At 43.9% G+C, this 16,277-nt stretch overlaps 1 protein-coding gene across 1 annotated transcript in view; it reads right to left on the reverse strand.

Moving 5' to 3' along the window:
- The window catches only part of PECAM1 (platelet and endothelial cell adhesion molecule 1), a gene marked incomplete at its 5' end in the record, with an annotated part of 122,529 nt that overhangs the window by 42,857 nt on the left and 63,395 nt on the right, over positions 1 to 16,277 (reverse strand). Inside the window, 4 exons of the mRNA XM_082272891.1 lie at positions 7,132 to 7,200; positions 7,965 to 8,018; positions 10,718 to 10,788; positions 10,896 to 10,923. Coding sequence (XP_082129017.1) covers positions 7,132 to 7,200; positions 7,965 to 8,018; positions 10,718 to 10,788; positions 10,896 to 10,923 — 222 coding nt within the window. The remainder of the gene's footprint in view (positions 1 to 7,131; positions 7,201 to 7,964; positions 8,019 to 10,717; positions 10,789 to 10,895; positions 10,924 to 16,277) is intronic.

The raw sequence follows: 16,277 nt of genomic DNA on the forward strand, positions 1-16,277 counted from the left end.
GATTATCGTGGCCTGAGATCTTCAGAGGAACTCTCAATCCATTTCAACAGGAAGGTCCAGATGCCGCGAAGAATCCCAGAAGAGGAAGTGATACCATTCCTGGAGTGTGAGCTTTCTAGTACAAAACTCCATTATGACTCTGTACTAGAACGTGATGTTGATGTACAATACAGGAGATGGTCTCTCTGACAAAGGCACCATCCAAGGAGCCAAGGTTTAATGAACATACCCTGCCACTGAAACAGGGGGAAAAGTTCAGAGAAGAGAAGCTTCAAATTGAACCTAGGCACATTGCCTTCCATCTGCCTTCCAGTATTTCTCCAACCAAATGAAAGATTACATTTCCTCTCTGTAGTTCACCGCCTCCATGACCCTGTTGTTGCTATGGACTCAACTAAACTCAACTCCTTCCAATACTTGTTTTTAGTTTTGTCATGAATGGAGAAGGGTTAAACCCCCTGTTCATATTTTTTTATATACTTTTTGTCGATTTGGTGGGTGACAGCCAGAACATGAAGTGGGAAGCATATACAGGATCTAGAACAAGGGTCTCCATACTTTCTAAACAAAGGGCGGGGTTTACTGTCCTTCAGACTTTAGGGGGTCAGTGTGAGAATAAACAACGCCCCGTCATTGGCATCAGTGGAAGGAATCATTTTCCTTCATTAGTGTTGGGGGGGGGGGGGCATTACCACTTTACTATCCTTCAGTCTTTGGGGGCCAGACTGTGACCAGTGAGAGTAGAAAATGTACCATTATTGGTATCAGTGGGAGGAATAGTGTCCTATCATTGGTGTCAGTGGGAGAAAGTGTCCCATCATTGGTGTCAGTGGGAGGAATAGTGTCCCATCATTGGTGTCAGTGGGAGGAATAACGCCCCATCATTGGTGTCAGTGGGAGGAATAACGCCCCATCATTGGTGTCAGTGGGAGGAATAACGCCCCATCATTGGTGTCAGTGGGAGGAATAGTGCCCTATCATTGGTGTCAGTCAGTGAATGGAACAATGTCCCATCATTGGTGTCTGTGGGAGGAATAGTGCCCCATCATTGGTGTCAGTTGGAGGAATAGTGTCCCATCATTGGTGTCAGTTGGAGGAATAGTGTCCCATCATTGGTGTCAGTGGGAGGAATAGTGCCCCATCATTGGTGTCTGTGGGAGGAATAGTGCCCCATCATTGGTGTCAGTCAGTGAATGGAACAATGTCCCATCATTGGTGTCTGTGGGAGGAATAGTGTCCCATCATTGGTGTCAGTGGGAGGAATAGTGTCCCATCATTGGTGTCAGTGGGAGGAATAGTGTCCCATCATTGGTGTCAGTGGGAGGAATAGTGCCCCATCATTGGTGTCAGTGGGAGGAATAGTGCCCCATCATTGGTGTCAGTGGGAAGAATAGTGCCCCATCATTGGTGTCAGTGGGAGGAATAGTGCCCCATCATTGGTGTCAGTGGGAGGAATAGTGCCCCATCATTGGTATCAGTGGGGGGAATAGTGCCCTATCATTGGTATCAGTGGGGGGAATAGTGTCCTATCATTGGTGTCAGTGGGAGGAATAGTGCCCCATCATTGGTGTCAGTGGGAAGAATAGTGCCTCATCATTGGTATCAGTGGGGGGAATAGTGTCCTATCATTGGTGTCAGTGGAAGGAATAGTGCCCCATCATTGGTATCAGTGGGAGGAATAGTGCCCCATCATTGGTGTCAGTGGGAGGAATAGTGCCCCATCATTGGTGTCAGTGGAAGGAATAATGGCCTATTGTTGGTGTCAGTGGAAGAAATGATGCCCCACTGTTGGTGTCAGTGGGGGGAATAGTGCATTTTATCAAAAGGGAATAATAGTGCTCCAAGGGCCGTATAAGGATAAGCAAAGGGCCACAGTTTGGAGATCACTGATCAAGAAGAATGAGGGAAGAAATCTTTTTCCCGTGTGACAAAGTTGGCTGTGGTTGCATGGTATCCTTGGCAGATTCCAAACACGATATCTATGTTCAACCTACAATGAACGCCCCATACCCTGCATAAAATGTAACTGTCCCATGTGTTCTGTATAAGGAAAGAGTTCTGTATCTGCTGTACAAGGAAAGAAGCCGACATCAAAGGCTCAAAAGATCACAAATCCGATTCATCACAGAAGAGTTACAGAAGTTCCCCATCCATCTCCTGCTGGGGTCAAGACAAACATTTCCAATACACAATAGACCAAGCTGATGTCATTGTCCTATCCATCCAGCACTTCCATGTCATGTAATTCCAATGTAATGGAGTTCCCTGTGTCTGGTGTGCAAGACACGGCTCTCATATTCCATGGACAGTATTATAAACCCAAAAGGTAGAGTAGACAATACCAGCTCTGTGTTCTGTGTATATTATTAAGCCCTATGTCCAGTACATAGCATGATTACTCCTTATCCAACATACACTATATTACCAAAAGTATTGGGACGCCTGCCTTTACCCACACATGACCTTTAATGACACCCCAGTCTTAGTCCGTAGGGTTCAATATTGAGTTGGCCCACCCTTTGCAGCTATAACAGCTTCAACTCTTCTGGGAAGGCTGTCCACAAGGTTTAGGAGTGTCTATGGGAATGTTTCACCATTCTTCCAGAAGGGCATTTGTGAGGTCAGGCACTGATGTTGGAGGAGAAGGCCTCTGCTCTTATTCATCCCAAAGGTGTTCTATTGGGTTGAAGTCAGGACAGTCAAGTTCATCCACCCCAAACTCGCTCATCCATGTCTTTATGGACCTTGCTTTGTGCATTGGTGTGCAGTCATGTTGGAACAGGAAGGGGCCGTCCCCAAAAAAATGTGGTGAATGAACCACCTTTCTCCTGCGCTCAGAGTAACAATGCTTCCCCAACTGCTTTTCCGACTGGACTCTATAAATGGCGTCTCGGATGGCTTAGGTCTTGCTGCCCTAAAGGACTGGGGCAGTCCAACAGTACTGCAAACAAATAGACAAGAAAAAGGGCGCACCGACCTAGCGCATTATCCTCAATATAGGCTTTATTAATTGAAACAAAAAATGGCTACTCACAAACGTAGGTGAAAATCAATCACATCAAACTCATGCACTTGAGTATCAGAAGTAGTCCATACAGATGTCCATAGTCTCATTAGGATGACGGCTGTTTGCTCTGAGGAAGAGGCTTATGCCTCGAAACGCGTCAGCCGTCATCCTAATGAGACTATGGACATCTGTATGGACTACTTCTGATACTCAAGTGCATGAGTTTGATGTGATTGATTTTCATCTACGTTTGTGAGTAGCCATTTTTTGTTTCAATTAATAAAGCCTATATTGAGGATAATGCGCTAGGTCGGTGCACCCTTTTTCTTGTCTTTTTGTTTGCAGGGGCCATCCCCAAACTGTTCCCACAAAGTTGGGAGTATGAAATTGTCCAAAATGTCTTGGTATGCTGACGCCTTAAGAGTTCCCTTTACTGGAACTAAGGGGCCAAACCCAACCCTGAAAAACAACCCCACACCATAATCCCCCCCCTCCACCAAATGATTTGGACCAGTGCACAAAGCAAGGTCCATAAAGACATGGATGAGCGAGTTTGGGGTGGAGGAACTGGACTGGCCTGCACAGAGTCCTGACCCCAACCCGATAGAACACCTTTGGGATGAATTAGAGTGGAGACTGTGAGCCAGGCCTTCTCTCCAACATCAGTGCCTGACCTCACAAATGCTCTTCTGGAAGAACGGTCAAACATTCCCATAGACACTCCTAAACCTTGTGGACGGCCTTCCCAGAAGAGTTGAAGCTGTTATAGCTGCAAAGGGTGGGCCAACTCAATATTGAACCCTACGGACTAAGACTGGGATGCCATAAAATTAATGTGCGTGTAAAGGCCGGCGTCCCAATACTTTTGGTAATATAGTGTATAAATAAAACCATTCCAGTGTTCACTGCACCATCAGCCCACTGCCTACTATCATCCAATCCAAATTCCGAGAGCAATGTCCATATCCAGGTGTAATGCAGCATGGTAATAATACCCAGGGCAAGTAATCCCTATTATTTGTATTGTTATATAGGATTTATATAGCACCGACGCTTTCGCAACGCTTTACAACATGAGGGTAGACACTACAATTACAATACAATAGCCATCCTATATATGGGACATACCATGTGCAGTATACAGTGGGGAAGGCTATATCCTGGCTATGCAGTCCCCCATGTTCAGCATTTAATGAGAGACATGCAGTATACAGTGGTGGCACTCTATATCCAGGCCATACAGTCCCCATATCTTCAGCAGATAATGGATCAAACTATATGCAGCATGCAATGGGGGAACTATAGATCCAATCATGCAGTTGTCCTATATTCAGTATACAATGGAACAGGCCCTGTTTAGTATGCAGTGGGGGAGTTATATATCCAGGCCATACAGTCCTTCCATATTCAGTATATAATGAAGCAGACCATGTGCAATATACAGTGGAGGGGCAATATATCCAAGCCATGCAGTCCCCCCCATATTCTGCAAATGATGGAACAGACCATGGGCAGTATGCAGTGGGAAAGCCATATTTCCAGACTATGCAGTCCCCCTATATTCACTATATAATAGAATAGACCATGTACAGTATTCAGTGGGGGGAGCCATATATCCAGGCCACAAAGTCTTCCCATATTCAGTATATAATGGAACAGACGATGTTTAGTACACTGTGTGGAGCTATATATCCAGGCCATGCAGTCTCACCATATTCAGTATATAATGGAACAGTCAATGTGCAGTATATGATGGGGTGCCAAATATCCAGGATATGTAGCACCCCAAAACTCAGTAAATAATGGAACAAACCATGTGCAGAATACAATGGGGGAACTAAATATCTAGGCCATGAGGCCCCCCCATATTCATCAAACTATGAAACAGACCAATGTGCAATATTCAATGGGGGAGCCACAAATCCAGGCCACAAAGTCCCCTTATATTCCGCAATAATGGAACAAACCATGTGTAGAATACAATGGGGGAACTAAATATCAAGGCCATGTAGTCCCCCCCCCCCCCCCCCATATTCATCAAACTATGAAACAGACCATGTGCAATATTCAATATACAAATCCAGGCCACGAAGTCCCCTTATATTCCGCAATAATGGAACAAACCATGTGTATACATTGGGGGAACTATATATCCAGGCCATGAAGTCCCCCCATATTCATCAAATTATGAAACAGACCATGTGCAATATTTATTGAGGAAGCCACATATCCAGGCCATGAAGTCCCCCTATATTCTGCAATAATGGAACAAACCATGTGCACTATACAATTGGGGAACTATATATGCAGGCCATGAAGTCCCCCTATATTCTGCAATAATGGAACAAACCATGTGCACTATACAATTGGGGAACTATATATCCAGGCCATGAAGTCCCCCTATATTCTGCAATAATGGAACAAACCATGTGCACTATACAAGTGGGGAACTATATATCCAGGCCATGAAGTCCCCCTATATTCTGCAATAATGGAACAAACCATGTGCACTATACAAGTGGGGAACTATATATCCAGGCCATGAAGTCCCCCCATATTCATAAAACTAGGAAACAGACCATGTGCAATATACAATGTGGGAGCCATATATCCAGACCATGAAGTCCCCCTTATATTCTGCAATAATGGAACAAACCATGTGCACTATACAATTGGGGAACTATATATCCAGGCCATGAAATCCCCCTATTTTCATTATATAATGGAACAAACCCTATACAATGGGAGTGCTATATATCCAGGCCATGCAGTCCCCTATATTCAGCAATCTATGGAACACACCATTTTCAGTATACAATGGGGAAGCAACATATCCAAACCATACAGCCCCCCTATAGTCCATATATAATGGAACAAACCATGTGCAGTATATAATGAGGGAGCCATATATCCAGACCATACAGCCCCCCTATAGTCCATATATAATGGAACAGATCATGTGCAGTATACAATAGGTAAGCCATATATCAAGGCCATTAAGTTCCCCTATATTCCTTAGATATTGGAACGGACCATGTGCAGTATACAATGGGGGAGCCATATATCAAGGCCATTTAGCCCCCTATATTCCATATACAATGGAACAGACCATGTGAAGTATACAATGGGGAAGCCATATATCCAGGCCATGCAGTCCCCCCCCCTATTCCATATATAATGGAACAAACCTTGTGCAGTATACCATGGGGGAGCCCATTCATGCTCTCTTCCCATATTCTGCATACAATGGAACAGACCATGTGCAGTATACAATGGGGAAACCATATATCCAGGCCATGCAGTCCCCCTATATTCCATATATAATGGAACAGACCATGTGCAGTATACAATGGGGAAACCATATATCCAGGCCATGCAGTCCCCCTATATTCCATATATAATGGAACAGACCATGTGCAGTATACAATGGGGAGCCATATATACATTCATGCTCTCTTCCCATATTGTGCATACAATAGAACAGGGCAGGTGCAGTATACACTGGGACAATCTTATCTCCAGTATACAAAGCAGTCACTTCTACAATCTACATACAGAATATTTTGGACTCCGTGAGATGAACTTCACCCTAATAGACTTCGGTGACCCCAAACATTATTATTGCAGCATTGTAGCATTGAATTAAGGTAGCATAATATCAGTTTAGCATTGTATCATTCCAGCATTGTATCAGTCTATCATTATATCATTGTATCATTGCAGTATTGTATCAGTCCATTATATCATTCCAGCATTCTATCAGTCTATCATTGTATCAGTTTAGCATTGTATCAGTGTATCATTACATCATTGTATCAGTGTATCATTGCAGTATTGTATCAGTCTATCATTATATCATTGCAGTATTGTATCAGTCTATTATTGTATCATTGTATCAGTCTATCATTGTATCATTGTATCAGTCTATCATTGTATCAGTCCATTATTATATCATTGTATCAGTCCATTATTATATCATTGTATCATTGTATCAGTCTATCATTGTATCATTGTATCAGTCTATCATTGTATCAGTCCATTATTATATCATTGTATCAGTCCATTATTATATCATTGTATCAGTCCATTATTGTATCTTTGTAAGGGGGAAATGTGACTCTCACCATGATGAGGATCCGGTGCTGAACCGTCGGCCTCTGTGTACTCTACTTCATGGTTCTGCTGGTTGTTTCCTAAAGGAAGAACACAAAGTCAATGATGGAGGCAGAAGAAGGGGTGCTAATTTCGGTGGGGACCTTAATGCTCAGAGGTCACACAACACCATCTATCTGTATTACTTTAATAAAGATATCAGAGTTAGAAACCCCCCCCCCCCCCCCCATCCCTCAATATGATGTTTAGAAATGTTTATTAAACTGAAAAGAAATAACTTTTGTGTATTCATTGCTTCTTCCTGACAATTAATACGTCCGAAATCTGAAAAAATATAAAACAATAAAGGAAATCCATCAGTGGGACACATTTGAGCTCTGTATTCCACTGCAAACAGAATTCAGAGAGCACTTCACATGGTGACTGGGAGGGTACTTCCTGGAGCAATTTCTTCTCTCTATGCTTCCTAACTCACATTACAGCTTCCAGGACCGATTCCCATCTGTTTGGTGACTGGAAGAAATTTGTAGCGCCTTAATTCAACATTAGGATTTAGCAAGGAACCTGGGGTGGGTGTCTGGGAATTGCTCTTTACCATCTCAGGATGGTGTCCTCAGATCACCAGTTTATGGGGGCCGTACAGCGATTGAGGAATAAAAAGCCTTGAGGAAGCCAGATAACTCAATGATTGTGTCTCAAGGCTTTAGTTTCAGTTCTGGCTGGGATGCATCTTCTATAGCTGATAAGAGATTAAAGATTTGAGGGTGTGGCAGCATTAAAAACCAGAAAGACTTCCAAGTAGGAACGGGGAAAGTCTCTAAAATCAGATCAATGACATTCATACCGATGGTTTCTGTCGTTTTCAGGATATGTAGCTCTTCTTCATTCTGTGCACTGCCTGCAATTAAATAGAATTATTGTCATACAGAAGAGAACTCCACATTCAAAGTACGGCACAGAGAGCTGTGATTCCTGCAGTCTGGGGTTCTGTATGTTCACAAATGGTGGTTTCTGACAGTAGGGCATCTATAAAGGAACGGACCCCAGTGAAAATTTTGGGGTCCCCCTCCCCTTTGACACGAAGTGGTGTATTTATAAAAAAAAAACTGCATAGCTGTTCATCTTATGAAAACTGCATGTAAATTCATTCTATGCAAATGGTCCAAATCGAATGTTCTCAGGCTTGATTCTAGGCAGATCGAATATATCAATAGGGAAATTTCCTCATGGAAATGAGGAGCATACTTCTTTCTTATCATAGTCTGTGCCATCTAGTGGCCATAATGCAGTCGGGGCCCCTCTTTGTCATTGGCCCCAGTCTAAGAAAGAATGCTGAAGCCATGTCCCTAAAAATGTCCAAACTCCTCACTTCCTCTACCATGACGCTCCAAAGGACAGGAATTGAGGGACCATTATGGGACCTTCCCCACTATTGGATGAGGTCTGGTTGCTGTGGGTTATCACCTGGAATGACAGTGAGATTCTTTGTAATATGGCTCCATAGGACAGGCAGTGACGGGGCCTTCCCTACTCTTGGATGAGGTTTGGTTGCTGTGGGTTATCGCCTGGAATGACAGTGAGATTCTTTGCAACAGGACATTCCCTACTCTTGGATGAGGTCTGGTTGCTGAGGGTTATTGCCTGGAATGACAGTGAGATTCTCAGTGACCGGGCCCCCATAGTACAGGAAGTCAGGGGATAATCAGGAGGCCTTCACTAATCTTGGATAAGGTCTGGTTTCTGAGCATTAATGGCTGGGATGACAGTGAGATTCTCAGTGACGTGGCCCCCAGTGTATAGGAAGTGTGGGGACCTTCCCCACTCTTGGATAAGGTCTAGTTGCTGAGGGCTATTGGCTGGAATGACAATGAGATTCCTGGTAAAGAGGGGCCCTTATAGGACAGGAAGTGAAGGAAAAATCAGGAGACCTTCACCACTGTTGAATGAGGTCTGGACCTGGTTGCTGTGGGTTATTGCCTGGAATGACAGTGATATTCTCAGTGATGGGGCCACCATAGGACAGGAAGTGAGGGGATCTTCCCCACTCTTGGATGAGGTATGGTTGCTGTGGGTTATTCCATGGAAGGACGGTGATATTCTTGGTACAGAGGGGCCCTTATAGTACAGGAAGTGAAGAGACCATCAGGAGGCCTTCAACACTCTTGGATGAGGTCTGGTTGCTGTGGGTTATTGCCTGGAATGAAAGTGAGAATCTTAGTGACTGGGCGCCCCTAGGAGAGGAAGTGAGGGGACCATAAGGGGACCTTTCCAACTCTTGGATGAGGTCTAGTTGCTGTGAGCTGTTGCCAGGGATGACCGTGATATTCTCAGTGTTGGGGGCACCAAAGGGATAAGAAGTGAGGGGACCTTCTCCACTCTTGCATGAGATCTTGTTGCTGTGGGTTACTGTCTTGGATGACAGTGAGATTCTTAGTGACAGGGCCCCCATAGGACAGGAAGTGAAGGGACCATCAGGAGGCCTTCACCACTAATGGATGAGGTCTGGTTGCTGTGGGTTATTGCCTGGGATGACAGTGAGATTCTTAGTGACAGGGCCCCCATAGGACAGGAAGTGAAGGGACCATCAGTAGGCCTTCCCCACTCATGGATGAGGTCTGGTTGCTGAGGGTTATTGCCTTGGATGACCGTGAGATTCTTAGTGACGGGGCCCCCCTAGGACAGGAAGTGAAGGGACTATCAGGGACCTTCCCTGCTCTTGGATGAGGTCTGGTTGCTGTGGGTTATTGCCTGGGATGACAGTGAGATTTCCAGTGACGGGGCCTCCATAGGACAGGAAGTGAAGGGACTATCAGGGACCTTCCCTGCTCTTGGATGAGGTCTGGTTGCTGTGGGTTATTGCCTGGGATGACAGTGAGATTCCCAGTGACGGGGCCTCCATAGGACAGGAAGTGAAGGGACTATCAGGGACCTTCCCTGCTCTTAGATGAGGTCTGGTTGCTGTGGGTCATTGCCTGGGATGACAGTGAGATTCCCAGTGACGGGGCCTCCATAGGACAGGAAGTGAAGGGACTATCAGGGACCTTCCCTGCTCTTAGATGAGGTCTGGTTGCTGGGGGATATTGCCTGGGATGACAGTGAGATTCCCAGTGACGGGGCCTCCATAGGACAGGAAGTGAAGGGACTATCAGGGACCTTCCCTGCTCTTAGGTGAGGTCTGGTTGCTGTGGGTTATTGCCTGGGATGACAGTGAGATTCCCAGTGACGGGGCCCCTGTAGGACAGGAAGTGAAGGGACTATCAGGGACCTTCCCTGCTCTTAGATGAGGTTTGGTTGCTGTGGGTCATTGCCTGGGATGACAGTGAGATTCCCAGTGACGGGGCCCCCCTAGGACAGGAAGTGAAGGGACTATCAGGGACCTTCCCTGCTCTTAGATGAGGTTTGGTTGCTGTGGGTCATTGCCTGGGATGACAGTGAGATTCCCAGTGACAGGGCCTCCATTAGACAGGAAGTGAAGGGATTATCAGGGACCTTCCCTGCTCTTGGACGAGGTCTGGTTGCTGTGGGTCATTGCCTGGGATGACAGTGAGATTCCCAGTGACAGGTTTCGGGAAGTGACTGAAGATTTAGGCAGCTCACCAAAATACGAGTCATCGCTTTTCACGTCCGCCGCTGACTTCTCACCGCTGGAATTAACAGCCTTTGATGATCTGGAAAACAAACACACCTTTCATGGAAAATCGGCTAAAATTGGCATTAGAAACAACGATGAAAATAACAGATCCACACAGAAAATGTCAGGAGCGGCGGGACGCACCTCGATGAGTCACTGGAAATGTTTTTCCCTGGAAAAGATACAAATAGAAAAGAAAGTTAAATTCCAGATCCCAGAATGTAACGGAGGTTGTTCTGAACCAATGATCCGTGATGTCATCCCTCTACTCACATGGATACTTTATATAAATGTTTACATCATTCAAAGGATCAATAAATGTCAGAGCTCCGCCCCCTCCTACCTTCTGATTGGTCCATTAAAGAAGTAGATGACTTCTTGGACCAATAACTTAGTAGCAGTCTACCGTAGCATTTCAGCTTTTTCTAGCAGTCTCAAATAATTTAGTAGCAGTCTCCAGTAACATTCCACAGCTGTCTCCAATAACATGGAAGCATTCTACAGCAGTCGTCCAAACATGGAAGCAGTTTTAGTAGACTCCGATAATACGGAAGCAGTCTCCAGTAACACATAGACAGGCTCACATATCCATGGTAGTCTCCAATACTATGGCAGCAGTCTCTAATAACATTGAAGCAGTCTCTAATACTAAGGCAGCAGTCTCTAATACTATGGTAGCAGTCTCTAATAACATGGAAGCAGTCTCTAATACTATGGTAGCAGTCTCTAATAACATGGAAGCAGTCTCTAATACTATGGTAGCAGTCTCTAATACTAAGGCAGCAGTCTCTAATACTATGGTAGCAGTCTCTAATACTAAGGCAGCAGTCTCTAATAACATGGAAGCAGTCTCTAATACTAAGGCAGCAGTCTCTAATAACATGGAAGCAGTCTCTAATACTATGGTAGCAGTCTCTAATACTAAGGCAGCAGTCTCTAATAACATGGAAGCAGTCTCTAATACTATGGTAGCAGTCTCTAATACTATGGAAGCAGTCTCTAATACTATGGTAGCAGTCTCTAATACTATGGAAGCAGTCTCTAATACTATGGAAGCAGTCTCTAATACTATGGTAGCAGTCTCTAATACTATGGAAGCAGTCTCTAATACTATGGTAGCAGTCTCTAACAACATGGAAGCAGTCTCTAATACTATGGTAGCAGTCTCTAATACTAAGGCAGCAGTCTCTAATAACATGGTAGCAGTCTCTAATACTATGGTAGCAGTCTCTAATACTATGGAAGCAGTCTCTAATACTATGGTAGCAGTCTCTAACAACATGGAAGCAGTCTCTAATACTATGGTAGCAGTCTATATTAACATGGAAGCAGTCTGTAAAACCATGGTAGAAGTCTTTAATAATATGGTAGCAGTCTCTAATAACATGGACACAGTCTCTAATACCATGGTAGCAGTCTCTAATAACATGGACACAGTCTCTAATACCATGGTAGCAGTCTCTAATACCATGGTAGCAGTCTCTAATACCATGGTAGCAGTCTCTAATAACATGGAAGCAGTCTCTAGCAGTCTTCAGTAACCATGGTAGAATTCTACAGTAGTCTCCAATAACATGGATGCAGTCTCTAGCAGTTGCGGATACTATGGTAGCAGTCTCTAGCAGTCTCCAATACCATTGTAGTAGTCTCTAATACCATGGAAGCAGTCTCCAATAATCATGGTTGCATGCTACAACAGTCTCCAATAACATGGACACAGTCTCTAATACCATGGTAGCAGTCTCTAATACCATGGTAGCAGTCTCTAATACCATGGTAGCAGTCTCTAATAACATGGAAGCAGTCTCTAGCAGTCTTCAGTAACCATGGTAGAATTCTACAGTAGTCTCCAATAACATGGATGCAGTCTCTAGCAGTTGCGGATACTATGGTAGCAGTCTCTAGCAGTCTCCAATACCATTGTAGTAGTCTCTAATACCATGGAAGCAGTCTCCAATAATCATGGTTGCATGCTGCAACAGTCTCCAATAACATGGACACAGTCTCTAATACCATGGTAGCAGTCTCCAACAACATGGAACCAGTCTCTAATACTATGGTAGCAGTCTCTAATACTATGGAAGCAGTCTCTAATACTATGGTAGCAGTCTCTAATACTATGGAAGCAGTCTCTAATACTATGGTAGCAGTCTCTAACAACATGGTAGCAGTCTCTAATACTATGGTAGCAGTCTCTAATACTATGGTAGCAGTCTCTAATAACATTGAAGCAGTCTCTAATACTAAGGCAGCAGTCTCTAATAACATGGAAGCAGTCTCTAATACTATGGTAGCAGTCTCTAATACTATGGAAGCAGTCTCTAATACTATGGTAGCAGTCTCTAATACTAAGGCAGCAGTCTCTAACAACATGGAAGCAGTCTCTAATACTATGGTAGCAGTCTATATTAACATGGAAGCAGTCTGTAAAACCATGGTAGAAGTCTTTAATAATATGGTAGCAGTCTCTATTAACATGGAAGCAGTCTCTAATAACATGGACACAGTCTCTAATACCATGGTAGCAGTCTCTAATACCATGGTAGCAGTCTCTAATAACATGGAAGCAGTCTCTAGCAGTCTTCAGTAACTATGGTAGAATTCTACAGTAGTCTCCAATAACATGGATGCAGTCTCTAGCAGTTGCGGATACTATGGTTGCAGTCTCTAGCAGTTGCGGATACTATGGTAGCAGTCTCTAGCAGTCTCCAATACCATTGTAGTAGTCTCTAATACCATGGAAGCAGTCTCCAATAATCATGGTTGCATGCTGCAACAGTCTCCAATAACACGGACACAGTCTCTAATACCATGGTAGCAGTCTCCAATAACATGGAAGCAGTCTCTAGCACTCTTCAGTAACCATGGTAGCATTCCACAGAAGTCTCCAATAACATGGACACAGTCTCTAGCAGTCTCCAATGCTATGGTAGCAGTCTCTAATAACATGGAAGCAGTCTCCAATAAACATGGTTGCATGCTACAACAATCTCCAATAACATGGAAGCAGTCTCTGGTAGTCTCAAATAGCATGGAAACAGTGTCTATTAGTCTTAAGTAACATTGTAGAATTCTGTAGCTATCTCAGATAACATGGTAGCAGTCTCCAGTAACATTATAACATTCTGTAGCAGTCTCTAGTAACATTCTCTAGTAGCAGTCTCCAGTAACATTCTCTAGTAGCAGTCTCCAGTAACATTCTCTAGTAGCACTCTCTAGTAGCAGTCTCCAGTAACATTCTCTAGTAGCAGTCTCCAGTAACATTCTCTAGTAGCAGTCTCCAGTAACATTCTCTAGTAGCAGTCTCCGGTAACATTCTCTAGTAGCAGTCTCCAGTAACATTCTCTAGTAGCAGTCTCCAGTAACATTCTCTAATAGCAGTCTCCAGTAACATTCTCTAGTAGCAGTCTCCAGTAACATTCTCTAGTAGCAGTCTCCAGTAACATTCTCTAATAGCAGTCTCCAGTAACATTCTCTAGTAGCAGTCTCCAGTAACATTCTCTAGTACCAGTCTCCGGTAACATTCTCTAGTAGCAGTCTCCAGTAACATTCTCTAGTACCAGTCTCCAGTAACATTCTCTAGTACCAGTCTCCAGTAACATTCTCTAGTAGCAGTCTCCAGTAACATTCTCTAATAGCAGTCTCCAGTAACATTCTCTAGTAGCAGTCTCCAGTAACATTCTCTACTAGCAGTCTCCAGTAACATTCTCTAGTAGCAGTCTCCAGTAACATTCTGTAGTAGCAGTCTCCAGTAACATTCTCCAGTAACATTCTCTAGTAGCAGTCTCCAGTAACATTCTCTAGTAGCAGTCTCCAGTAACATTCTGTAGTAGCAGTCTCCAGTAACATTCTCTAGTAGCAGTCTCCAGTAACATTCTCTACTAGCAGTCTCCAGTAACATTCTCTAGTAGCAGTCTCCAGTAACATTCTCTAGTAGCAGTCTCCAGTAACATTCTCTAGTAGCAGTCTCCAGTAACATTCTCTAGTAGCAGTCTCCAGTAACATTCTCCAGTAACATTCTCCAGTAACATTCTCTAGTAGCAGTCTCCAGTAACATTCTCTAGTAGCAGTCTCCAGTAACATTCTCTAGTACCAGTCTCCAGTAACATTCTCTAGTAGCAGTCTCCAGTAACATTCTCTAGTACCAGTCTCCAGTAACATTCTGTAGTAGCAGTCTCCAGTAACATTCTCTAGTAGCAGTCTCCAGTAACATTCTCTAGTAGCAGTCTCCAGTAACATTCTCTAGTACCAGTCTCCAGTAACATTCTCTAGTACCAGTCTCCAGTAACATTCTGTAGTAGCAGTCTCCAGTAACATTCTCTAGTAGCAGTCTCCAGTAACATTCTCTAGTAGCAGTCTCCAGTAACATTATAACATTCTCTAGTACCAGTCTCCAGTAACATTCTCTAGTAGCAGTCTCCAGTAACATTCTCTAGTAGCAGTCTCCAGTAACATTCTGTAGTAGCAGTCTCCAGTAACATTCTCTAGTAGCAGTCTCCAGTAACATTCTCTAGTAGCAGTCTCCAGTAACATTCTGTAGTAGCAGTCTCCAGTAACATTCTCTAGCAGCAGTCTCCAGTAACATTCTCTAGTACCAGTCTCCAGTAACATTCTCTAGTAGCAGTCTCTCTCCAGTAACATTCTCTAGTAGCAGTCTCCAGTAACATTATAACATTCTCTAGTACCAGTCTCCAGTAACATTCTCTAGTAGCAGTCTCCAGTAACATTCTCTAGCAGCAGTCTCCAGTAACATTCTCTAGTACCAGTCTCCAGTAACAATCTCTAGTACCAGTCTCCAGTAACATTCTCTAGTAGCAGTCTCCAGTAACATTCTCTAGTAGCAGTCTCAAGTAACATTCTCTAGTAGCAGTCTCCAGTAACATTCTCTAGTAGCAGTCTCCAGTAACATTCTCTAGTAGCAGTCTCTCTCCAGTAACATTATAACATTCTCTAGTACCAGTCTCCAGTAACATTCTCTAGTAGCAGTCACTCTCCAGTAACATTCTCTAGTACCAGTCTCCAGTAACATTCTCTAGCAGCAGTCACTCTCCAGTAACATTCTCTAGTAGCAGTCTCCAGTAACATTCTCTAGTAGCAGTCTCCAGTAACATTCTCTAGTAGCAGTCTCCAGTAACATTCTCTAGTAGCAGTCTCCAGTAACATTCTCTAGTACCAGTCTCCAGTAACATTCTCTAGTAGCAGTCACTCTCCAGTAACATTCTCTAGTACCAGTCTCCAGTAACATTCTCTAGCAGCAGTCACTCTCCAGTAACATTCTCTAGTAGCAGTCTCCAGTAACATTATAACATTCTCTAGTACCAGTCTCCAGTAACATTCTCTAGTAGCAGTCTCCAGTAACATTCTCTAGCAGCAGTCACTCTCCAGTAACATTCTTTAGTAGCAGTCTCCAGTAACATTCTCTAGTACCAGTCTCCAGTAACATTCTCTAGTAGCAGTCTCCAGTAACATTCTCTAGTACCAGTCTCCAGTAACATTCTCTAGTACCAGTCTCCAGTAACATTCTCT

The sequence above is a fragment of the Pelophylax lessonae genome, assembly GCF_965119305.1.
Source record: "Pelophylax lessonae genome assembly, chromosome: 11".
NCBI classification, from domain to species: Eukaryota; Metazoa; Chordata; class Amphibia; order Anura; family Ranidae; genus Pelophylax; species Pelophylax lessonae.